Here is a 26,019-nt window from a genome sequence, read left to right on the forward strand (position 1 = left end):
TGAATGATTGTTGGTGCCAGAACAGTGGGTTGTGCATCTCAAAAGCTGCTGATCTGGGATTTTCACGCCCAACAGTCTCTGGAGTTTGCAGAGCAACTGGAGCGTGTGAAAAACGAGAAAACATCCAGTGAGCGGTAGTTGTGCTGACAAAAATGCCTTGTTAATTAGAGAGATCAGAGGACAATGGCCAGACTGGTTCAAGCTGAGAAGGAAGGTGACCCTCACTGAAATAACCACACGTTACAACATTGGTGTGCAGAAAAGCATCCCTGAATGCACAACACGTTGAACCTTGAAGTGGGTGGGCAAAAGACCACACTGGGTTCTACTCCTGTACCTACTAAAGTGACCACCGAGTTATGTAGTCCATGATATAGCTTTAGCATCAAGATGGAGGACCATGGAATAGCAGGGATAGAAAATTAGTGAAATGTTGTTTTTCAAACTAGAGAGGTGTCCCCACGGTTTGATACAATGCCATAAGCAGAAGAGCTCAATTTCTAAACATACACAAGACGCAAAGTTGTGATGTGTGGCAAACTGTATGGAAACCAGTTGAAGACCAAAAAGATTAAGGCAGGCTCGTACAAGTATCAAATCTTGTTAAGAATGGAAAGAGGGAACATTTCTAAGAGAGATCAAGACCAGATAATTTATCTAACTGTAATGCATCCAGCCTTTCTCAAACCACTTTCAAATTTTAGCCCATTTATCTTCTCCTTCTTTTGCTGAGACTCGAAAGTTCGAAGTAAATTTATTAACCAAGTACATACATGTCACCATATACAACCCAAAGATTTATTTTCTTGCAGGTAATTACAGTAATTACAAACAACAAAATAGAATCAATGACAAACTGCTCCCAACATGACGGATAACAACCAATGAGCAAAAAAAAACCTATCAAATTGTGTAAGTACAAAAGGAAAGAAAAAAAATTAACAATAAATAAGTAATATCAAGATGAAGAGTTATTGACAGTGTGTCCAAAGATTGGGGAACAGTTTGTGCTGAGGTGAATGAAGTTACCTCCTCTGGTTCAAGAGCCTGATGGCTAAAGGGTAATAACTGTTCCTTAACCTGATGGTGTGGGTCCTGAGGCTCCTGTACCTTCATGGCAGCAGTGAGAATAAAGCATAGCCTTGAACGTGGGGTTCCTGATGATGGATGTTGTTTTCTGCGACAGTGCTCCATATAGATGTGCTCGGTATAGGTTTTACCCGTGATAGACTAGGCCTTATACACTACTTTTTGTGGGCTTTTCTGTACAAGGCATTGGCCACGATGCAACCAGTTAATATACTCTCCGCCATATATCTATAGAAGTTTGTCAAAGTTTTAGATGACATACTGAATCTTTGCAAACTTCTAAGAAAGTAAAGGTGCTGCCATACTGTGTTTGTAATGGCACCTACGTGCTGGACCTAGGACATCCTCTGAAATGATGACACCAAATAATTTAAAATTGCAGACCCCCCCCCCCCACCCATGAGGATTGGCTCATCGACCTCCAATTTTCCTCCTCCTGACATCAATAATCATCTCCTTGGTCTTGCTGACTTTGAGTGAGAGTTTGTTGTTGGAGCACCACTCAGCCATGTTTTCAATCTCCCTCCTATATGCTGATTCATCACAATCTTTGATTCGGACAACAGTGGTGTTGTGGCAAACTTAAATATGGCATTGGAGCTGTGCTTAGCCTCACAGTCATAACTATAAGGCGAGCAGAGCAGGGGGCTAAGCACACGTACCTGTAGTGGATCTGTGCTGAGGGAGATTGTGGAGGAGATGCTGTGGCTAATCCGAACTGACTGGGATCTGCAAGAGAGGAAATCGAGGATCTAGTTGCATGAGGAGGCATTTGGACCAAGGCCTTGAAGCTCATTGATTTGTTTTGAGGGGATGATCGTATCGAATGCCAAGCTGTAGTCAATGACGAGTATCTAGAGGTTTCATGATTGAGTGAAGAGCCAATGAGATGGCATCTGCTGTTGAGTTGTTGTGACTGTAACCAAACTTGAGTGAATCCAAGATATGTTTCATCACCACCCTCTCAAAGCATTACATCACTATGGATGCGAGTGCTACTGGGTGTTTGTCATTGAGGCAAGTTACCATGTTCTTCTTAGGCACTGGTATAATTGAAGCCTGGTCATGCACTTTGGTGGTCGAAATAAATGTACGGACTATTATCTGAAGGGGGAGAAAATCCAGGAATCTGAGATGCAAAGAGACTTTGAGTCCTTGTGCAGAACGCCCTGAAGGTTAACTTGCAGGTTGAGTAGGTGGTGAGGAAGGCAAATGTCATGCCAGCATTCATTTCAAGAAGTCAAGAATACAACAGGAGGGATGCGATGCTGAGGCTTTATAAGGCACTGATGAGGCCTCACCTTGAGTATTGTGAACAGTTTTGGACCCCTCATCTTAGAAAAGGAGTGCTGGCATTGGAGAGGGTCCAGAGGAAGTTCATAAGGATGATTCCAGGAATGAAAGGGTTATCATACGAAGAGCTAGTAAGAGATTTGAAAGTGGGAGGGGGAGGGGGAGATCCAAAATGATAGGAGAAGACAGGAGGGGGAGGGATGGAGCCAAGAGCTGGACAGGTGATTGGCAAAAGGGATATCAGAGGATCATGGGACAGGAAGCCTAGGGAGAAAGAAAAGGGGAGTGAGGGAACCCAGAGGATGGGCAAGGGGTATAGTCAGAGGGACAGAGGGAGAAAAAGGAGAGAGAGAAAAAGAATGTGTTTATATAAATAAATAACGGATGGGGTACGAGGGGGAGGTGGGGCATTAGCGGAAGTTTGAGAAGTCAATGTTCATGCTATCAAGGGCCATTCAGGGCCCCAGACAGTCCTTCCAGGTGAGGCGACACTTCACCTGTCAGTCGGCTGGGGTGATATACTGCGTCCGGTGCTCCCGATGTGGCCTTCTATATATTGGTAAGACCCGACGCAGACTGGAAGATCATTTCACTGAACACCTACGCTCTGTCCGCTAGAGAAAGCAGAATCTCCCAGTGGCCACACATTTTAATTCCACGTCCCGTTCCCATTCTGATATGTCTATCCACGGCCTCCTCTACTGTAAAGATGAAGCCACACTCAGGTTGGAGGAACAACACCTTATATTCTGTCTGGGTAGCTTCCAACCTGATGGCATGAACATTGACTTCTCAAACTTCCACTAATGCCCCACCTCCCCCTCATACCCCATCTATTATTTATTTATATACACACATTCTTTTTCTCTCTCTCCTTTTTCTCCCTCTGTCTCCCTCACTATACCCCTTGTCCATCCTCTGGGTTTTCCCCCCCTCCCGCTTTCTTTCTCCCTAAGCCTCCTGTCCCATGATCCTCTCATATCCCTTTTGCCAATCAACTGTCCAGCTCTTGGCTCCATCCCTCCACCTCCTGTCTTCTCCCATCATTTCGGATCACCCCTCCCTCTCAAATCTCTTGCTAGCTCTTCTTTCAGTTAGTCCTGACGAAGGGTCTCGGCCTGAAACGTCGACTGTGCCTCTTCCTAGAGATGCTGCCTGGCCTGCTGCATTCACCAGCAACTTTTATGTGTGTTGCTAAGAACTAAGACCTCCAGCTTAACATCTTTTGATGCAGTCAGATCTACCATGCATACAAGTTGTTGGTGCATTTGTTTCATAACTGATCATCAACTCGGTGAAAGACGCTATTTGGTCAGCCCGAAACTTGATGATCTACCAGCACATGGAGATGTCCGTGGGAGAATGCTGTCGACTGGCACACTCTCGGCTGCAGGAGTACGTGCTGAGGGACGCACTGAAACTCGGTGCAGCCACCGCAAGGGCCCGGTGGGGAAGGACCACAGTATAGGTTTCTCCACCCGTGGGAGTGGGAGGGGTCGGTGGGCAGGGAGTATACCCCTCAACAATGAGATGCTAAGCTGAACTACTGGAGTGCCACGTGGGTGGCTATAAACACGGGTATTTTACTGAGTATAATGGAAACGTATGTAAAGGATGAAAAGTTATTGAATGGTTTATTGTATATATTTATTTTTGAATAAAGTATATTTTGAAATAAAAAAAAAAAAAAATTTGTTTCATAACTGATGACCTCTTTTACGTAATAAAGTAGCCACTGAGTGTATGCTTGTGGTCTTCTGCTACATAGCTCATCCACTTCACGTCAAAGTTTGATATGTTGTGCATTCGGAGATGCTCTTTGCAACACCGCTCTTGTAAAGTGTGGTTATTTGAGTTACTGTCGCCTTTCTGTCAGCTTGAACCAGTCTGGTCATTCTCCTCTGACCTCTCTCATTAGCAAGACTGCTGCTCAGTGGCCGTTACTTTTGTTTTTCGCACCATTCTCTAAACTCTTGAGACTATTGTGCGTGAAAATCTCAAGACAGTCGCAGCTTCTGAGATACTCAAACAACCCCATCTGGCACCAGCAATCATTCCACAGTCAAAGTCACTTAGATCGCATTTCTTCTCCATTCTGATGTTTGGTCTGAACAACAAATGAACCTCTTGACCATGTCTGCATGCGTTAATGCATTATGTTGCTGCCACGTGATTGGTTGATTGGATATTTGCATTAACAGGCAGGTGTACAAGTGTACTTAGCCTCGTGGCCACTGAGTACCTAATATCCAGACCCTATAGAACAGAGCCTCATCATTGGAATCAGATAGCATCCTCAGTGGAGGGAGGAGCCCATATCTTGGGAAACAGGTGTCCATATTCCAAAACCCCATTACCTGGGGAAGCTAAACTTGGCCTGGAGTTCTGGCAGTGATAGTTTTCATCAGCCTAATTTGCCCAAATTTCCCCAAACAAGCCCAAAGAATTTTGTACAATAAAGTGGCTTTATATCCTTTTATGTCTACTGCTACACTGACAGGAATACACAAATCCAGACAAAGACATTTCCTGCAATTTAACACCAGGATGCTGACAGCTACTGGACAGAATATGTGATTAAAATGCTTATTTTTGTGATTAAACCCATATCCAGCCATTATTCATCCCTCCTAAATATAGTATTGAGTTTAAAGAAGGAAAATGTATTTATAAAAAACTTTTTTATTGTTTGATTTGCTGAGTTTTGTTCACCTATTGCTTGCAATCCCTGGTCCAGTGGTTACCCAACTTTTGAGCTCAATCTCTGACCCTGTACTTAAGCCACATACCATTCCCACCCCCGCCACCAAATGTTGTTCTTGAGGACTTAGGGTTTCACACACACTTGCTCCCATTGTAGTAGTCCCACACTTCCACACATTGCTCTCTCACATTGGGCTCTTAGTATCCATTGCCCAAACACAGTTAGATCTCATATTGGAATGCATGTGGTCTCACTGTGCATTGGCCCTCAAAATAGAGATCTACTAGACCCTACAGAGCAGAACCTGTGTTACTGGAATCAGATAGCACCCTCAGTTGGGGCAGGAGCCTTTGTCTTGGGAAAGAGGTGCCCATGACCCTGAACCCCATTACTTGGGGAGGCTAAATGGACATGCACCCAACGAGTGTCCATATCCTGGCACAGCGGCCATGTTTGACAGTAACAGGTTCTTTACTCGCCCTAGACTCTGCTCTGCGCAGTCCAAAGGTCCGAAAGCCGAGCTTGCAAATGCACTGATTACATTGACGGTGGGCCATTAACATAGGTCAACGTTAAGTGAAAAGGCAGGAAGTTGGTTTTCTGGTGCCAGTTGAATTCTTGCATTATGCAGAGGAGAAGGAAGAAGGCAGCCATCACGGCAAGGAGCAGAAGGAGAACGAGGATAGCGAGCAGACTGTACAGAAGAAGAAAGCATCTACGGGATCCATACTTCTTCATGGAAGCTCCAGATTGTACAGGTAGTCTAGAAAACACAAGACAGCAATGTTACCCTGTGGAGCAAGGTGTAAATAACAGGAAGCTACTTAGCAATAGTGGCTGTGCTTGTCAGAAATAACCCAGACTAATCCCACCTTAAAGCACCACATCTGTGATTCTGAAGGTCATTATGCTTCAAGTCATCATTATTTTGTGCCTTGTCGTATGACGGGAGCGATCATAGTTTTGACCATAATTGTTCTTGACAAACTTTTATACAGAAGTGGTTTCTCCTGGATGGTGGCCTCAGTTATTATTAATGCTCTTCAGAGATTGCCTGGCATCAGCGGTCCCATAACCAGGACTTGTGATCTGCACCGGCTGCTCGTTTGGCCGTTCACCACCTGCTCTCATGGCTTCACGTGACTTTGATCAGGGGGGTTAAGCAGGTGCTACATCTTGTTCAGGGGTGACCTGAAGGCTAGTGGAGGGATGGGGTACCCTGTCCCTCCTTTGGTAGAGATGTATCTTCACCCCATCCTCTGTCTTATTTGGCCCATGAGCTATCAATCTTCAGGTGCACACCCAAAAGCTGTTTAAACATCATGCAGCTTTCTGCCTATGGGAGGATTTCAGTTCACTTTATCCATTCATCAACTACTTTGAATTTCTAATCCCTACTTTGAAACCCTCTAAATCTCCCCTCAACCTTCTAATTTCCAAATAATAAAGTCCAAACCTATTCAATCTTTCCTTATAACTCAGGTCTTCCAGACCCGGCAATATCCTTGTAGATTTTCTCTGTACTCTTTCAACTTTATTTACATCTTTCCTGTGGGTCAGTAATCAAATCTGCACACAATTCTCCAAATTAGCCCTCACCAATGTCTTATACGACTTCAACATAACATCCCATCTCCTGTACTTAATACTTTGACTTATGAAGGCTAATGTGCCAAAAGCTTTCTTTATGCCCTGTGTCACCACTTTCAATCAATTATGGACCTGTATTCCCAGATCCCTTTATTCCACCACACTCCTCAGTGCCCTACCGTGTAAAACTGACCCTGGTTGGTCCTACCAACGTGCAACACCTTAAATTCCATCTGCCATTTTTCATCCCATTTTTCCAGCTGATCCAGATCCCCCTGCAAACTCTGATAGTCTTCCTCACTGTCCACTACACTCCCAATCTTGGTGTCCTCCACAAGTTTGCTGATCCAGTTAACACCATTATCATCCAGATCATTGATATAGATGACACACAACAACAGACCCAGCACCGATCCCTGCGACGCTCGACTAGTTAGTGAGGCAACCATCTACTACCACTCTATGGCTTCACCCTTAAAGCCAATGTCTAATTCAATTTACTACCTCATCTTGAACGCCAAGCAACTGAACCTTTTTGACCAGCCTCCCATGTGGGACCTTGTCAAATGCCTTACTAAAGTTCATGTAGAAAACATCCACTCCAAAGCTGTCTAAACAGACTTTAGTAAGGTATTTGACAAGGTCCTGCATGGTAGGTTGGTCTACATGGATTTTTCCTGACATGACAAATGAAATAGTAAGTCGGAAGTTCATTCATCAGGAATGCCTTGACTGGGGCTGACTTTCAAGTTTCTTAGTCTTCACACGTCTGTGGTAAAAACTCATTGATGCCCATGGCCTGGATACTACGTTTGCACAGGATATCAAGAAAAAGCCGAGCTTCCAAGACTTGGAAATGAAGTCAGAAAAAGCTTGCCTTCTGTACTTTCCTCCTTACAATGAAATTACTCTGGGAGAAAATGGAGTTGCTTAATGTTGACAAAATTTCACCTCACCCTAAATAAGGTATATGAATAAAAACATTTTTTGAAGACAGGAAGATGAGAAGAAAGAATTTAGGAAGACACCAGACAAAAGGGTCTAAACAAGAAGCCCAAGGTCCTTAAGTGATGACTGAACCTTCTGCCAACTACGCAAATTTACATCATCTGTGTCCTTTTTGCCTGCGCTGTGTTCTTGACTTGCAATATTTTCACTCAATTGGAGTTAATTGTAGTGGCATTTTCAGCTGAACCCCAAATTTAAATACTTACAGTCCCGACCCCTTCCTCCTTGTGATGGCCTTCCATGGACCCAACAGGAGAGCCAAAGAAATTTTTGATAATATAATTGAATTTTACTTTCAGTTGGGCGTGAGAAACTGAAGACTAAAACTGAATCCGAGAAGAGAAGATGGCGGCGCAACGCAGCACGCAGTGGCCACTCCGGAATGAATATCTGTTATTTGTTAAGTAGGATGCCGTGCACAATCCTGATGTGATGGAGACGGATGTGAGAAGCACGGAGGAACATCTGGTGAAACTTCTGAAATACCTGTTTCGCTTCCGCTGCTACTGTGCGATCCACAATCTCTGGAGGGGAAGGCCCCGAGTCCTCGGCTTTGCCTGTTGCCGGGGCCGGGCTCGAAACGCTTGGCAGAGATGGTGCTCGGTGGTCGGTGTCGGAGGCTCGAAGTTTTCGGACGGACTCAAAGTTGGCTGTGGTCGGGTGCTTCCAGGATGCTGCATCGGCAAGTTTGCAGTGCTGGAGGAGAGTTTTTCTTCCTTCTACTGTCTGCGTGAGATGATGGGGCTATTGGGACTTTGAGACTTTTCTACCGTGCCCATGGTCTGTTCTTTATCAAATTACGGTATTGCTTTGCACTGTTGTAACTACATGTTATAATTATGTGGTTTTTGTCAGTTTTAGTCTTGGTCTGTCCTGTGTTTCTGTGATATCATACTGGAGGAACATTGTATCATTTCTTAATGCATGCATTACTAAATGACAATAAACGAGGACTGAGTGTCCTCATAATCTAATCTAATCTATATGAAATAAAGGCCATGACAAAGGAACAAGAATTTAAGAAACGTAAGAGGTGGGACCAGTAGGCCCATCTAGCCTGCTGAACCATTCAATAAAATCATTGTTAATCCTGCTGTTAACAAAGCTGCATCTACCTGCCTTTTCCCCATAACCCTTTATTCCCCCACTATGCAAAATTCTATGTAACTGTGTCTTAAATATATTTAATGAGGTGGCGGCCTCTTATGCTTCCATGGGTGGAGAATTCCACAGACTGACTACTCTTTGGGAAAAGCAGTTTCTCCTCATCTCTTTCTAAATCTATTCTTCCAAAATTTGACGCCATGTCTCCTTGTTCTCGTCTCACGTGTCGGTGTAAATAACTTTTCTGGCTCTATCTTATCTTTCCCTTTCAAACCATATCATATCATATTGATATACTTCCCTATTTAAGAAGAGAACAAGGGAAGATCCTGGGAACTATAGACCGGAGAGTGTCATGTCAGTTGCAGGGAAATTGCTGGAGAAAATTCTTGGGGATAGGCTATATGAGCATTTGGAAACCCATGGCCTAATTAAACCAGCATGGCATTGTGGGTGACGGGTCATGCCTTACCAACCTGATTGAGGTTTTTTGACAAGGTTACGAGGGAGATTGATGCGGAAGGGCAGTGGATGTCTACATGGATTTTAATAAAGCATTTGACAAAGTCCCCCACGAGAGGCTAATCTCGAAGATTAAGATGCATGGGGTCTGTGACGAATTGGCTGTTTGGATTCAGAACTGGCTTGCAGATAGAAGACCGAGGGTAGTTGTTGAAGGAACTTATTGGAGCTGGAGGTCTGTAATTAGCAGAGTTCCGCAGGGATCTGTGCTGGGATCTCTGCAGTTTGTGATGTATACAAATAAGTTGGATGAAAATGTAGGTGGACGAGTTAGTACATTTTGGATTATCCCAAGATTGGTGGAGTTGCGGATAGTTTAGAAGACTGGTAAAGAATACAGCACAATATAGATAAGTTGCAGATATGGGCGGAGAAATGGCAGATGGAGTTTAACCCAGATAAATGTGAGGTGTTGCACCTCGGTAGAGAAAATGCAAGGAGACAGTACACTGTTAAGGGAAAGATCCATAATGGTGTTTCTAAACAGAGAGATCTTGGGATCCAAGTTCATAGGTCATCAAAAGTGACCACGCAGGTCAATAAGGTGGTTAAGAAGGCTTATGGAATGCTTGCTTTTATTAGTCAAGGCATTGAATTCAAAAGTCAGGAGGTTATATTGCAACTTTATAAAAACACTAGTTAGGTCACATCTGGAGTATTGCATACAGTTCTGGTCACCCATTATAGGAATGACCTTGAGGCTTTGGAGAGGATGCAGAAGAGGCCCACTCCCAATCCTAGTTCGTGCATTTCTGTGTAATATGCAACTACGTGAATTACTCTACTCACTGGCTGCCACCTCTTGAAATCCCTCCTGGCAGAGATATTTCTCTCAGGTCTTGCTTCTGTTCTGGCTGTGGGAAGGTAAGATTTATGACAGGTATTAAAACAGACACAGAAACACGTCTGTCAGCCTCCAATCCATGGTCCCTCCCTTTGACCCTACTTATGCCACAGTCTCCCTCACACCTATTCCCTGTAGTTCTTCAGCTCTTCCTCCATCTCACCCATGAGTCTTTGAATTAGAGGAGTCCTCCTTCCACTGAGTCTGACTAACTCAATCCCAGTTTCCCAATGGCCTCCTGCCATTCCACTTTCCTTCAGAAGGCTGATTGGATCTTGTTCCACCATCCCCACAGATAGCGAGGTTGGGTTCATTAAAACTGTTGGAATTTTTAAAAAACGGTCTAAAACATTCTGTGCTCCTTTGAGCCAACTGCTAAAATGGACAACCCTCCCTGATCACCCTGTTTAAATCACTCATGCATTTTAAAGATCTATCAAATCTCTTCGCAACCTCTATGTTCTTGGGTTTCTGTCAGTGAAGTTAAGTGTATGTGCACACCTGTTACTCTGTGTGTTTGAATGTTCAAAGTTCATAGTAAATTTTATTATCAAAGTACATATATGTCACCATTTACAGCCCTGAGATTCATTTTTTTGCGGGCAGACTCAAATCTATAGAATAGTAGCTATAGCAGAATCAGTGAAAGATCACCTAACTGGGGCACTCAACCGGAAAGCAGAAGACAACAAACCGCAAATGCAAAAAGAAGAAACAATAATATAAATAAATAAGCAATAAATATTGAGAACACGAGATGAAGAGTCCTTGAAAGTGAGTTCATTGTTTGTGTGAACATTTCAGTAATGGGGCACGTGAAGTTAAGTGGATTTATCCCCTCTGGTTCAAGAGCCTAATGGTTGAGGGGTAATAACCGTTCCTGAACCTGGTGGTGTGGGTCCTGATGCTCCCGTATCTTCTTCCTGATGGCAGCAGTGAGAAGAGAGCATGTCCTGGGTGGTGGGGGTCCCTGATGACGGATGCTGCTTTCCTGCGACAGCATTTCACGTAGATGTGCTCAATGGTTGGGAGGTGGACAGGACCATATTCACTACTTTTTGTAGGATTTTCTATTCAAGGGCATTGGTGTTTCCATACCAGGCTGTAATGCAGCCACTTAATATACTCTCCACCACACACCTATAGAAGTTTGTCAAAATGACAAACATCTTGTGAGTTTATATGTGTGTGGGGGGGTGGGTGGTGGGAAGTCCTTAGCACTTTTTTCTTAGTTTTGATATATATGATTTGAATGAAAATGCACCCCCTTCCTTGCCTGCTTTTGGCGACCGAGAAGGAGGTCGAATCGTTCGGACAGAGATGGCGCTCAGTACTCGGTGTCAGAGAGCTGATCAGAGCTCGAAGTTTTCGGATGACTCAGAGTTGGATTGTGGTCAGCATTGCAGGGAGAGTTTTTCTTCCTTCTCCCGTCTGCATGAGATGTGAGACATTTGAGAGACTTTGAACTTTACTGTGCTCACGGACTTCTTCATCAAGTTATGGTATTGTTACACTGTTAGTAACTATATGTTATAATTATGTGGTTTTGTTAGTTTTTTCAGTCTTGGTCTGTCCTGTGTTTTGTGATATCACACTGGAGGAAATAACGTATCATTTCCTAATGCATGCATTACTAAATGACAATAAAAGAGGACTGCGTGTCTTCATAATCTAAATACTGTAGGTGGATTTGCAAGTTCGCAGATGATACCAGGATTGGGGAAGTTGTAGGCAGTGTAATGCACTATGAAAGGATTCAGCAGGACATAGAGCAGTTACAGATATGGGCAGAGAAATGGCAGATGGAGTTTAATCGGGAAAGTGTGAGGTGTGGAACTTTGGGAGATCGAACGAAAGGCAAAAGTGTACAGTTACTGTGCTAATGTTGATGGTGATGTCATATACATACTGTGTGTGTGTGTGTGTGTGTGTGTGTGTGTGTGTGCGCGCGCGCGCACGCGCGCCCTAAACTCCTGGTGGAGTCGTCGGGGTGCTGCCATGACAAGCTTTTTTGGTATGCTCATCATACGGCATGTCATCATACAGATGCCCATCCCTCTGCAGGTTTTTTTTTAACAAGGTCGAGTTGTTAGCTCAGCACTCAACCCAGGCGTGCAAGGGAGCCGGGTGGATTCAAACTCGGGACCTCTCGCCTCGAAGTCCAGCGCTGATGCCACTACGCCACCAGCCGGTAACTGTATCCATACTAATTCTACTTAGCGGCGTTTGGTCTATATCCTTCTATGCATTGGCATTTTAAGTGCTGTTCTGCATTATTACTTTCCACTGCACTCTACTGATGCCTGCTATAGAAACCCCAATGTCCTTGAATGGAAAATCCTACAAAACGTATTGGAACGGCCCAGTCCATCACGAGTAAGGCCCTCCTCACCATTGAGCACATCTACATGGAGTGTTGTCCCCCAGGAAAGCAGCATCCATCATCAGGGACCCCCACCAACCAGGACATGCTATTCTCACTGCTGCCATCAGGAAGAAGGTACAGGAGCCTTGAGACTCACACCAGCAGATTCAGGAACAGTTATTACCCCTTAAAGCAAAGGGGATAATGTCACTCAACTTTTTTTGCCCCATCATTGAAATATTCCCATAACCTATCGACTCACTTTCAAGTACTCTTCATCTCATGCTCTCGATATTTATTGCTTATTTATTTATTATTATTTATTCCTTTTGTATTTGTGCAGTTTGTTGTCTTTTGCACACTGCTTGAATGCCCAAGTGTTCTTTTATTCTGTTATGGATTTATTGATTATACCTGCAAGAAAATAAATCTCAGGGTTGTATATGGTGACATATATGTATGTTGATAATAAATATACAGTGCCTATAAAGAGTATTCACCTCCCCCTTGGAAGTTTTCATGTTTTACAGCATTGAATCAGAGTAGATTTAATTTGGCTTTTTTGACACTGATCAATAGAAAAAGACTCTTCCGTGTCAAAGTGAAAACAGGTCTCTACAAAGTGATCTAAATTAATTACAAATATAAAACACAAAGTATTCACCCCCTTTAATATGACACACCAAATCATCACTGGTGTAGCCAATGGTTTTAGAAGTCACATCATTAGTTAAATGGAGATCACCTGTGTGCAGTCAAGGTGTTTCAATTGATTGTAGTAAAAATACGCCTGTATCTGGAAGGTCCAACTGCTGGTGAGTCAGTATCCTGGCAAAAACTACACCATGAAGACAAAAGAACACTCCAAGAAACTCCACAAAAAGGTTTGAAAAGCACAGGTCAGGAGATGGATACCAGAACATTTCCAAGTCACTGAATATCCCTTGGAGTACAGTTAAGTCAATCATCAAGAAATGGAAAGAATATGGCACAGCTGTAAATCTGTCCAGAGCGGGAGATCCTCAAAAACTGAGTGACCGTGCAATAAGGGGACTAGTGAGGGAGGCCACCAAGAGACCTATGACAACTTTGGAGGAGTTACAGGCTTCAGTGGCTGAGATGGGAGAGACTGCGCATCCAAAAACTGTTGCCTGAGTGCTTCACCAGTGGCGGCTTTATGGGACCGGTGAAGAGAAAGCTACTGTTAAAAACTCACATGAAATCTCGGCTAGAGTTTGCCAGAAGGCAGGTGGGAGACTCTGAAGTCAGCTGGAAGAAGGTTCTATGGTCTGATGAAACCAAAATTGAGCTTTCTGGCCATCAGACTAAATGCTATGTTTGGCGTAAGCCAAACACCACACATCATCAAAAACATTCCATCCCTACTGTGAAGCATGGTGGTGCCTGCATCATGCTGTGGGGATGCTTCACTGCAGCAGGCCCTGGAAGGCTTGTGAAGGTAGAGGGTAAAATGAATGCAGCAAAATACAGGGAAATCCTGGAGGATAACTTGATACAGTCTGCAAGAGATCTGCAACTTGGGAGAAGATTTGTTTACCAGCGAGACAATGACCCCAAGCATAAAGCCAAAGCTACACAGGAATGGCTTAAATACGGTAAAGGTAATGTCCTGGAGTGGCCAAGTCAAAGCCCAGACCTCAATCCAATCGAGAATTTATGAGTGGACTTGAAAGAGGTTGTTCACTCATGATCCCCATGCAATCTGACTGAGCTTGAACAGTTTTGTAAAGAAGAATGGGGAAAAATTGCAGTGTGCAGTGTGCAAAGCTGATAGAGACCTGTCCACACAACACATACAAAATGCTGGAGGAACTCAGTAGGCCACGTAACACCTATGGAAAAGAGTACAGTCATTGTTTTGGGCCAAGACCCTTCGTCAGGACAGAGACCTATCCACACAGACTCAGGGCTGTAATTGCTGCCAAAGGTGCATCTACTAAATACTGACTTGAAGGGGGCAATACTTATGCAATCAGTTATTTTGTGTTTTTGTATATTTGTAATTAATTCAGATCACTTTGTAGAGATCTGTTTCCACTTTTACATGGAAGAGCCTTTGTTGATCAGTGTCAAAAAAGCCAAATTAAATCCACTGTGATTCAATAAGACCTGAAAACTTCCACTGGGGGGGGGGGGTGAATACTTTTTGCAGGCACTGTACTTTGAACTTTGAATGTCATGAGAATGCTTACCTCAACCACCCTCTCAGGCATCTTCAATCACTCACTGCGCGAAAACATTTTGCCTCAAATCCCCTATGAATTTTCCAATCCTTACTTAAAGCCTCTGCTAATATACTGTATCTCACTAACAGTAAGGCTCCCACTACCAATCCTCTGGTCACAGTATGTGGGACCATCCCTCACTGAGGGTCAGTGTGTGTGTGGGACCGTTCCCCAGTGTGGGTCAGTGTGTGTATGGGACCGTCCCCCAGTGAGGGTCAGTGTGTGTGTGGGACCGTCCCTCAGTGAGGGTCAGTGTGTGAGGACTGTCTCCACTTAGGATCAGTGTGTGTGTGGGACTGTCCCCCAGTGAGGGTAAGTGTGTGTGTGGGACTGTCCCCCAGTGAGGGTCAGTGTGTGTGTGGGACCGTCCCTCAGTGAGGGTCAGTGTGTGTGTGGGACCGTCACCCAGTGAGGGTCAGTGTGTGTGTGGGACTGTCCCCCAGTGAGGGTCCGAGTGTGTGAGGGACTGTCCCCCAGTGAGGGTCAGCGTGTGTGTGGGACCGTCCCCCAGTGAGGGTCAGTGTGTGTGTGGGACTGTCCCCCAGTGAGGGTCAGTGTGTGTGTGTGTGTGTGTGTGTGGGACTGTTCCCCAGTGAGGGTCAGTGTGTGTGTGTGGGACTGTCCCCCAGTGAGGGTCAGTGTGTGTGTGTGTGTGTGTGGGACTGTCCCCCAGTGAGGGTCAGTGTGTGTGTGGGACTGTCCCCCAGTGAGGGTCAGTGTGTGTGTGTGTGTGTGGGACTGCTCCCCAGTGAGGGTCAGTGTGTGTGTGTGGGACTGTCCCCCAGTGAGGGTCAGTGTGTGTGTGTGTGTGTGTGTGTGTGTGTGTGTGTGTGTGTGGGACTGTCCCCCAGTGAGGGTCAGTGTGTGTGTGGGACTGTCCTCCAGTGAGGGTCACTGTGTGTGTGGGACTGTCCTCCAGTGAGGGTCAGTGTGTGTGTGGGACCGTCCCCCAGTGAGGGTCACTGTGTGTGTGGGACTGTCCCCCAGTGAGGGTCAGTGTGTGTGTGGGACCGTCCCCCAGTGAGGGTCACTGTGTGTGTGGGACTGTCCCCCAGTGAGGGTCAGTGTGTGTGTGGGACCGTCCCCCAGTGAGGGTCACTGTGTGTGTGGGACTGTCCCCCAGTGAGGGTCAGTGTGTGTGTGGGACCGTCCCCCAGTGAGGGTCAGTGTGTGTGTGAGACCGTCCCCCAGTGAGAGTCAGTGTGTGTGTGTGTGTGTGTGGGACTGTCCCCCAGTGAGGGTCAGTGTGTGTGGGACTGTCCCCCAGTGAGGGTCAGTGTGTGTGTGGGACCGTCCCCCAGTGAGGGTCAGTGTGTGTGTGAGACCATCCCCCAGTGAGGGTCAGTCTGTGTGTGTGTGTGTGTGTGTGTGTGTGTGTGTGTGTGTGTGACTGTCCCCCAGTGAGGGTCAGTGTGTGTGTGTGTGTGTGTGTGTGTGTGTGTGTGTGTGTGTGTGTGTGGGACTGTCCCCCAGTGAGGGTCAGTGTGTGTGTGGGACCGTCCCCCAGAGAGGGTCAGTGTGCGTGTGTGACTGTCATCCAACACGGCTCAGATCCGTGGAACTGGCATTCAATAAAGGTCAGTGTGTGTGGGAGCCACACCCATCTGCATGTTGAAATGTGGAGGTGATGACATTCAGGTCCTCGTGGGGATTAGCCGTTGCCAGTGGATGTGACCTGTAACCTTCACTGACCTCCATCGCGCACAGCCGATGCTCCACATCTTTGACTCTTGCACGAGAGTGCACCCCCAGACTTCGGTCCTGTCTTGGATCTGACTGGTCTCGACCTTTCCGATCTCCTGACGGTTTACAGTTCAAACTTTGTCCCCCTTGACAACGCCTCTTCAGCTTTCTCATCCTTCTCATCTCTGTGGTCGTCCTTCCAAGATCAGTGGCATCTGGAGAGAAGGAACAATGAGGTTTATCTCCGCTCAGATGGTTAACTTTAATTTAAGCCAACCCTGAATCTCAAGTTCTCATGCTCCTTAAAGCTAAAATACAAACAGAAAATGCATATAAGCTCTCAGCAAGTAAGGTAAGAAGAGAAACAGAGCTAACGTTTCTGACCAAAGACTTTTTGTCAGGAGTGGGAAAGAATGAAAAGAATCTTGTTGAGCTGTCAGGGTCCCTAGCGAACTCAAGTGCAGGAATCACAGAGAGTTCTGCAATTCAAACAAATGATTTATTACAGAAGTCGACAAGAACTCAGGCAAACGATACAGAATCTTGAAGAACTGAAATCACTCAGAACTCGGCCTGAGTTTCACCAGACAAGGATCCACAAAGAGGGGTTGGGAAGCCCCCTCCCCCCCAAAATTCACCCTAGAGCTCATAGGAATTCAGGACCATTCAGACATTGAAAATCCCGTGCTAATTAAATTACACCAAATTGAATAAAAGTGATAAATACAAAGGGAGTTTAACAATGCACATGATCACAAATGAGATGCCTGCAACACAAAGTGAAAACCTAGAAGAGCCAGTCAGAAGACAATTAGACATAAGAAGGTATACAATCCAAGGAGCACTGCATACTTGTGAGGTTACACTGAGAAAATACAGTCCACATACTCAATGAAAAGCAACACACATCAGAGTTGCTGGTGAACGCAGCAGGCCAGGCAGCATCTCTAGGAAGAGGTACAGTTGACGTTTCGGGCCGAGACCCTTCGTCAGGACTGACTGAAAGAAGAGCTAGTAAGAGATTTGAAAGTGGGAGGGGGAGGGGAAGATCCGAAATGATAGGAGAAGACAGGAGGGGGAGGGATGGAGCCAAGAGCTGGACAGGTGATTAGCAAAAGGGATATGAGAGGATCATGGGACAGGAGGCCCAGGGAGAAAGAAAGGGGGAAGGGGGAAGCTCAGAGGATGGGCAAGGGGTATAGTCAGAGGGACAGAGGGAGAAAAAGGAGAGAGAGAGAAAGAATGTGTGTATATAAATAAATAACGGATGGGGTATGAGGGGGAGGTGAGGCATTAGTGGAAGTTTGAGAAGTCAAAGTTCATGCCATCAGGTTGGAGGCTACCCAGACGGAATATAAGGTGTTGTTCCTCCAACCTGAGTGTGGCTTCATCTTTACAGTAGAGGAGGCCGTGGATAGACATGTCAGAATAGGAATGGGACGTGGAATTAAAATGTGTGGCCACTGGGAGATCCTGCTTTCTCTGGCAGACAGAGCGTAGGTGTTCAGTGAAATGATCTCCCAGTCTGTGTCGGGTCTCGCCAATATATGGAAGGCCACATCGGGAGCACTGGATGCAGTATATCACCCCAGTCGACTCACAGGTGAAGTGAAAAACAAGCTTTTCCTTTTCTTTCAAAAGTGACCCTGGGTTGCAGGGAAGATGGGAGAGGGAGATGCCTCTAATAGGGAAAAACTGGAGTGATCGACACTTTAAACAGTGTTACCTGGTCAATAAGTGAATGGAATAGAATAGAACAGAACCTTATTGTCATTGCTCAAGACAACAAGGTTACGTTGCTACTCCAGTCCATGTAAAACAGATGTCTATAATGCATACGGTATTGCTTAATTTTTTAAAAAATCCCATATCTAAATGCAACACATAACTTTGATTGTCCATAACACTCAAAGGCCATCAGCAAGCCAGGCTTTAGCATTATTCAGCTGCACAACAGCCCTCGGGAAGAAGCTGTTTTTCAGTCCTACAGTCTTTGCCAAGATAGTCATAGTCATAGTCATACTTTATTGATCCCGGGGGAAATTGGTTTTCATTACAGTTGCTCATAAATAATAAATAGTAATAGAACCATAAATAGTTAAATAGTAATATGTAAATTATGCCAGTAAATTATGAAATAAGTCCAGGACCAGCCTATTGGCTCAGGGAGGAGTTGTAAAGGTTGATGGCCACAGGCAGGAATGACTTCCTATGACGCTCTGTGTTGCATCTCGGTGGAATGAGTCTCTGGCTGAATGTACTCCTGTGCCCAACCAGTACATTATGTAGTGGATGGGAGACATTGTCCAAGATGGCATGCAACTTGGACAGCATCCTCTTTTCAGACACCACTGTCAAAGAGTCCAGTTCCATCTCCACAACATCACTGGCCTTACGAATGAGTTTGTTGATTCTGTTGGTGTCTGCTACCCTCAGCCTGCTGCCCCAGCAGACAACAGCAAACATGATAGCACTGGCCACCACAGACTAGTAGAACATCCTCAGCATTGTCCGGCAGATGTTAAAGGAGGTCAGTCTCCTCAGGAAATAGAGACGGCTCTGACCCTTCTTGTAGACAGCCTCAGTGTTCTTTGACCAGTCCAGTTTATTGTCAATGTTTCTGTATCTCCTCCCTGATGGTAGGAGATTGAACAGTGTCCGGGATGGGGTGGGCCTTTAATGATGTTACGAGTGCACCGTAGATATGGAGAGTTGTAGATTGTCCCCAGGTTCAGTAGTTGAATCCCAATGATGTGCTGAGCCATCCTAATCACCCGTTGGAGTGCTTTGTGACCTGCTGGATCACCACGTTGCCAGTCGGGCAGGATGGGTTCAATTCTGGCCACATCTTGTAAGGAGTTAATACATTCTCCCTGTGTCCACGTGGGATTCCTCCCGCAGTACAAAGTCATACCAGTTGGGTTGGTCAATTGGTCATGGTAAATTGCCCCATGATTAGGCTTGGATTTATTCGGGGGAATGCTGAGCAGCACGGCTCGAAGGGCTGTAAGGGCCAATTCCGCGCTGTATCTCCATAAGTAAATAAATAAAGCCCCACTGATCACCGAGTGTGGGGCAAGGCTGTCACTTACCCTGCCAAGGCCCAGCGCCATGTGTCTGTGTCTGTACACCACAGGGTCCTCGTTCACCCAACATGCTGATACCTTCAAAGGCACCCTGACGCCCCATGGCCATCTGGGGAGGAGTAAGGCATGGCATTTAACACCCTCGCACTCCGTTTAATAGACACACATACACACTCATATGTAGTCCAACACACACAGAGTCACACTCAGTCTGACAGACGCACATATATACTCACATTCAGTTTGAAACATACACACGCGTACCCTCTCCACAGAGGCCATGGGCCGCCGGGTTGATAGCTGGGCTGGCGACGTTCAAAAGGCCGCAGGTCGGTGGCGTGGCAACATGGCGGTCAAGGAAGGACTGAGCTCGATCCTGACAGGAGGACGTTTTTGAAATTGTGAGATTTATGTGATTATTGGACTGTAGTTTATATTGCTCTCTTTCGGTTTCCTGTACTTCCTTTCCTGTTGCCGATTGGCTGTTGGGTGGTACGTTCGTTTTTGTGAGAGGGAGGGGTTGGGGGTTTGGGGTCTGACGTCCTTGTTGGATTTTTCTGTGTGGGTGATCTGTCTGGTTCTGTTTGGGAGAAAGGGAGTTGGGGATTTGGTGCTATTGTCGCTGTTCTTTATGCGAGGGAGGGGAATGGGGGTTTGATGCTATTGTCTATTTTGTTTTGCGAGGGAGGGGTTTGGGTATTTGGTGCTAATGTGGCTGCTCTTTTCTGTGAGAGAGGGGATAGGGGATTGGGGGTTTGGGGTTCGATGTTCCAGCTGCCACTTTCTATGTGGGTGATCTGTTAGCTTTTCTGTGAGGGAGGGGGTGGGGAGGAGGTTTGGGGTTTGCAAGTTTTACTTCTCTTTCCCTTTCATGTCTTTTCTTTTTTTTTTCTGTATTTTACGGCTATCTGGAGAAGATGAGTATCAGAGTTGTATTGTACATGCATACTTTGACAATAAGGTGAACCTTTGAACCTTTACTCACATTGACAGACATACTGCAGTTATACACCCATGCACCCTTCCATACTGATAATTCTGACACTCATAGCTGTGTACACACATCCACGTGCACTCAGACACGGTGAGGCAGCCAAATCCTCTCTCATAATGCAGTCACTTAGGCCCAAACAGCAATCAAACACATAGGCCCAGTCTCGCATATGGACGCACCGAAAGAGACACTCGGACACTAATGGACACATTAATTGGCTGCAGTAAACCGTCCCCCATGTGCGGGCAAGTGGTGGAATCCTGGAGGAATTGTTGGAAAGGTGAGGAGAACAAAGTGAAGGTTAGTGTAGAGTTAGTATGAACGAATGGTGCAAAATTGATGGGCTGAATGGCCTCTATCTTGTATGCCTCTATGATATCTACCCGTCACATGCGTCACTGTTGTATTCTCGCACACACAAATACAACAACGTACTTACACGTGTACAGACAGACAAATGGGCATTAATGGGAACGCACAAGTTCTGGCACATTGACACAAATGCAGACGAGTACAAAGATGTGTAAATCAGAGAGGAGTTTGAAAGTTGAGACGGGCAACATAGGTGAAGATTCCAACCTTACAATTCAAGTAAGTTACAAACATCTAGTTGGTTATATGGCCCTGACCTTAACCACAACCACACCCCAACATGACCAGCCGGCGTTGAAGCTGGGTAGCGGACCTGACCCGGGCATTAGGGAAGAGCCGTGCTGGGATGGTTGGAGAGATCTGACCTGGGCTGTGGGTTGAATCTTGACTCGGGCATGGAGCAAGCTAATCTGGAGTCAGAAGCAGCCAGCCGTAAACACAAAATAATCTGCAGATGCTGGGGTCAAAGCAACACTCACAACACGCTGGAGGAACTCAGCAGGTCGGGCAGCATCCGTGGAAACGATCGGTCGACGTTTCGGGCCGGAACCCTTCGTCAGGACTGTAGGGGGAAGGGGCAGAGGCCCTATAAAGAAGGTGGGGGGAGGGTGGGAAGGAGAAGGCTGGTAGGTTCCAGGTGAAAAACCAGTAAGGGGAAAGATAAAGGGCTGGGGGAGGGGAGGCAGGGAGGTGATAGGCAGGATAGGCAGGTGATAGGTATGAACATAGAATTCTCCAACTTCAGGTAATTCCATCCCCCTCCCTTCCTCTATCCCTATGTCACTGCCCCCTCCCCCAGCTGCCGATCACTTCCCTCATGGTTCCACCTCCTTCTACTACTCTTTGTGTTTTCCCCTATTCCTTCTTCACCTTTCCTGCCTATCACCTCCCTGCCTCCCCTCCCTCACCCCTTTATCTTTCCCCTTACTGGTTTTTCACCTGGAACCTACCAGCCTTCTCCTTCCCACCCTCCCCCCACCTTCTTTATAGGGCCTCTGCCCCTTCCCTCTACAGTCCTGACGAAGGGTTCCAGTCCGGAACGTCGACCGATCGTTTCCACGGATGCTGCCCGGCCTGCTGAGTTCCTCCAGCGTGTTGTGAGAGAAGCAGCCAGCAGGAGTTGAACCCAGGCAGTGGGGATGGGGGTGTCCAATGGGGTATTAGTGTGGAATCAGACCTATACGGAGGAAGAGATCTGACCAGGGCCGTGGGAGAATCTGCTGGGGTCAGGTTTGGAGCTGAGGCATGGGCAGTCGTGAAGCAGTAGGAGGGGCCAGACTGGGATGGTGGGCGGAGCCAGTTCTGAGCAGAGGGAGGAGCCTAGATGGTTCAGTGAGCAGAGTCAGTCTGGGGCAGTGAGAAGGCTACCGCCCCCGACTGGTGGCCAAATCTACAAAGGGTCACAAACCTGAAAGGCATGCTGTTTTCCTTTCCGCAGATGCTGCCCAACTTTTTTTCCACCATTTTCTCTCTTATTCCAGATTTCAAACATCTGTATGTTTTTGTTATATATATGATTTTCAGTGGAGGGAATGTTCCCAGACCAATGGGAACAAGCCTGACAGAGCTGGTCAGAGGAGCATTGGCCGGGGGAAGGGGGTGGAGCCAGTTCTGGGAAGTGGGAGGGGCCAGACCTGGGTACTGGGGAGAGCCTGACTGGGGCGGTGGTCCAGACTGGTCTCACCTTCTGTGGTGTGCTGGAGGCAATCTTTGCCCATCCCCATTTCTTCTGACTCTTCCTTGTCCTCTTTCCCAGCAGGCTGGTCAGCACGTCTAAAATTAGAAACAGGTCATTCTTAGTGTCGCACAATTGCTCCCCACCCAAACCAACAACTCGACGCCCACGTCCCCATCACCACACACCCCCTCACATCAAACCCTACCTAATCTCCTCCATGACTCTTCTCTCCCATATCCCTGTCCCCTCCCCCATTCCCTGACATCATGAGTTCAGAGCAGGAGAGACCCCTGGGGGGGTATGGAGGGCTACGATATAGGTGCAGGTCGCTGGGACTAGGAAGATCGTTTGGCATGGAATAGATGGACTGAAGGGCTTGTTTCCGTGTTGTAGTATCCTGTGGCTCTGTGACTACATCTATAACCGGACCAGAGGAGACAAGGTTTCCTTAGGGTAGTGCAAGTGATAGAGAATATCGGGAGATAAAGAAATATCAGTGAAATCTATTTATCTATCTATCCATTCATTCATTCATTTATTTAGAGATAAAGAACGGTACAGGCTGTCTGTCTTTGGACTATGGGAGGAAACCAGATCCACATTATTTAGACCATAAGACAAAGGAGCAGAAGTCGGCCATTTGGCCCATCGAGCCTGCTCTGCCATTTTATCATGAGCTGATCCATTCTCCCATTTAGTCCCACTCCTCCACCTTCTCACCATAACTTTTGATGCCCTGGCTACTCAGATACCTATCAATCTCTGCCTTAAATACACCCAATGACTTAGCCTCCACTGCCGCCCGTGGCAACAAATTCCATAGATTCACCACCCTCTGACTAAAAAAATTTCTTCACATTTCTGTTCTGAATGGGCGCCCTTCAATCCTTAAGTCATGCCCTCTCGTACTAGACTCCCCCATCATGGGAAACAACTTTGCCACATCCACTCTGTCCATGCCTTTCAACATTTGAAATGTTTCTATGAGGTCCCTCTTCATTCTTCTAAACTCCAAGGAATACAGTCCAAGAGCGGACAAACGTTCCTCATATGTTAACCCTCTCATTCCTGGAATCATTCTAGTGAATCTTCTCTGTACCCTCTCCAACGTCAGCACATCCTTTCTTAAATAAGGAGACCAAAACTGCCCACAGTACTCCAAGTGAGGTCTCACCAGTGCCTTATAGAGCCTCAACATCACATCCCTATTTACGCCATGGAGCCTTACCAGGTTGGGAACTCCTGCTCTAAGCAAAGAAATTCTTCCTCGCCGCCATCTAACCTGGTTGACCGTAAATCTGAAACTATACCCCGAGTTCCAGATAATCCCCATTAGGGAAAACATGCTCTCAGAGTCCACCCTGTCATTTATAAAGACGTACAGTACAGAAACAGGCCCTTTACCCCAAGTCATCTATGCTGCCCCATCTAAGCTAGTCCCATTTGCTTGCACTTGGCCCATACACCTGGAAAACAGGTGTTCCCAACCCGGGGTCCATGGACCCCTCGGTTAATGGTTAATGACATAAAGTTGAGAACCCCTGTTTTAAACCTTTCCGATCCAAGTGTTGTTATTTTACCTATCTTGACCACTTCTTCAGCAAAATGTTCCATATCAGTGTTAAGAAATTGCTACACAGAGTTCTCTACACTCCCATAAAGTCACCTTGCAAAGAATGTAGGCCCAGCCTACTCAACCTTCATCATGCAGCAAGTCCTTCACCACAAGAATTAACTTTCTCTACTCCGTCTCCAACGAAGATATAATTAAAAAATGCTATTTCCAGTAGCTGACAGCATTTGCAACAGAGTGATGAATTGACTGAAGTAAATACATTTTGAAGTAAACGGTCTAATTACAATTATGGAAATGTGGAAGGGTGGTCAGAGTTGGGAGATGAACGTTCAGGGGCACTCAGGAATGATTGTCAGAAAAGATAAAGGAGGTGGTGTACATTATTGATGAGAGAGGAGACTAGTCCAGCAGTGGTAGATGACCTTGGTTCTGCAAATCATAATATAGAATTAGAAGCAGATTGGGCCCTGCTAAATAAAGGTTTGGATGGCAGGATGGGGATACGTCTCTACCAAAGGAGGTGTAAGGTGCTCCTTCCCTCTGCTAGCCTGCAGGTCACCCTTGGGCAAGGTGTAGCACCTGCTTAGCCCCCGATCAGGGTCACGTGAAGCCATGGGGGCAGGTGGTGGATGGTCGTACGAGCGGCCGGTGCAGATCACAAGTCCTGGTTATGCGACCACTGACACCAGGCAGACAATCTCTGAACAGTATTGACAATGGCTGGGGGTCACCCATCTTGTAAAGACACTGCCCAGAAGAAGGCAAAGGCAAACCACTGCTGTAGAAAAATTTAACAAGGTCATGGATAGAGAAAAGATTAAGAACGACAGTGTGAAGTGGGGTCTTCCCCACGGGCTGATTTAAAGACACATGATCGTCCATATGACATGGTACGTAATGATGATGATGATATGTATAGACTGCCCAATAATCATGGAGTCATACAGAGTGGGAACATGCTCTTCAGCCCACCAAGTCTGTCCTGTCCACCCAGCACCCATCTACACTAATACTGTAATGGAGATATCACGCAGAGGGGTGCAGTGGGTAGGTTGGTTCGGTATGGCAGAGGGGTACAGTGTGAGGGTGAGTTACGATGTGTGTGACGTACAGTGTGACAGAGGGATGTAATGAGAGGTAGGGTAAGCTGTGTGGGTCAGATACAGTGTGAGGATGGGGTACAGTTGGTACAGGGTGAGAGGGATGCACGGTGAGGGCAGTCTGCAATGCGACGTGACATCCAGTGTGTGGGTGTCCCGTGTAACAGTGGAGCACAGAGTGTTGGTGGGATATGACAGAATGGCCATAACATATAGGAGCAGAATCAGGCCATTTGGCCCATCGAGTCTGCCCCACCATTACATCATGGCTGATCCATTTTGCCTCTTCTTCCCATATCTCTTTATACCCGGACTAATTAACAATCTAGCAACCTCTGCCTTAAATATACCCAATGACTTGGTCTCCACAGCCACACGAGGCAACGACTTCCACAGATTCACCACTCTCCAGCTGAAGTACTTCCTCCTCATCTCTGTTCTAAGTGGACCTTCCCTTTATTCTGCGCCATCTTCTGGTTTAAGACTCCCCAACCATAGGAAACATCTCTATGTCCACTCTATCAAGGCCTTTCAATATTAGACAGGTTTCAATGAGATCGCCCCTCTCACTCAATGAGTAGAGGCCTGGAGCTATCAAACGTTCCTCGTATGAGAAGCCTTTCAATCCCAGAATCATTCTTGTGAACCTCCTCTGAATCCTCTCCAACTTCAGCACATCCTTTGTTAGATCAGTATGCCCGAAGGAAAAAGAATCTCAGGTAGTAAATTTTACTTTGAACTTTCAAAACTGCTCCTAATACTGCA

The 26,019-nt window shown here is 46.2% G+C and overlaps 1 protein-coding gene across 1 annotated transcript in view; it reads right to left on the reverse strand.

The window, feature by feature from the left end:
* Positions 1 to 4,998: 4,998 nt before the first annotated feature.
* LOC140203797 (nesprin-2-like) overlaps positions 4,999 to 26,019 on the reverse strand; it is a 66,873-nt gene continuing 45,852 nt past the window's right edge. The window contains exons 8-12 of the mRNA XM_072269874.1: positions 22,585 to 22,673; positions 19,541 to 19,643; positions 16,458 to 16,663; positions 10,100 to 10,164; positions 4,999 to 5,849 (exon numbers count right to left, since the gene is read on the reverse strand). Of these exons, the coding sequence (XP_072125975.1) occupies positions 5,624 to 5,849; positions 10,100 to 10,164; positions 16,458 to 16,663; positions 19,541 to 19,643; positions 22,585 to 22,673 (689 nt within the window). The 3' untranslated portion in view covers positions 4,999 to 5,623. The remainder of the gene's footprint in view (positions 5,850 to 10,099; positions 10,165 to 16,457; positions 16,664 to 19,540; positions 19,644 to 22,584; positions 22,674 to 26,019) is intronic.

The sequence above is a fragment of the Mobula birostris genome, chromosome 10 (assembly GCF_030028105.1).
Source record: "Mobula birostris isolate sMobBir1 chromosome 10, sMobBir1.hap1, whole genome shotgun sequence".
In the NCBI taxonomy this organism is placed as follows: domain Eukaryota; kingdom Metazoa; phylum Chordata; class Chondrichthyes; order Myliobatiformes; family Myliobatidae; genus Mobula; species Mobula birostris.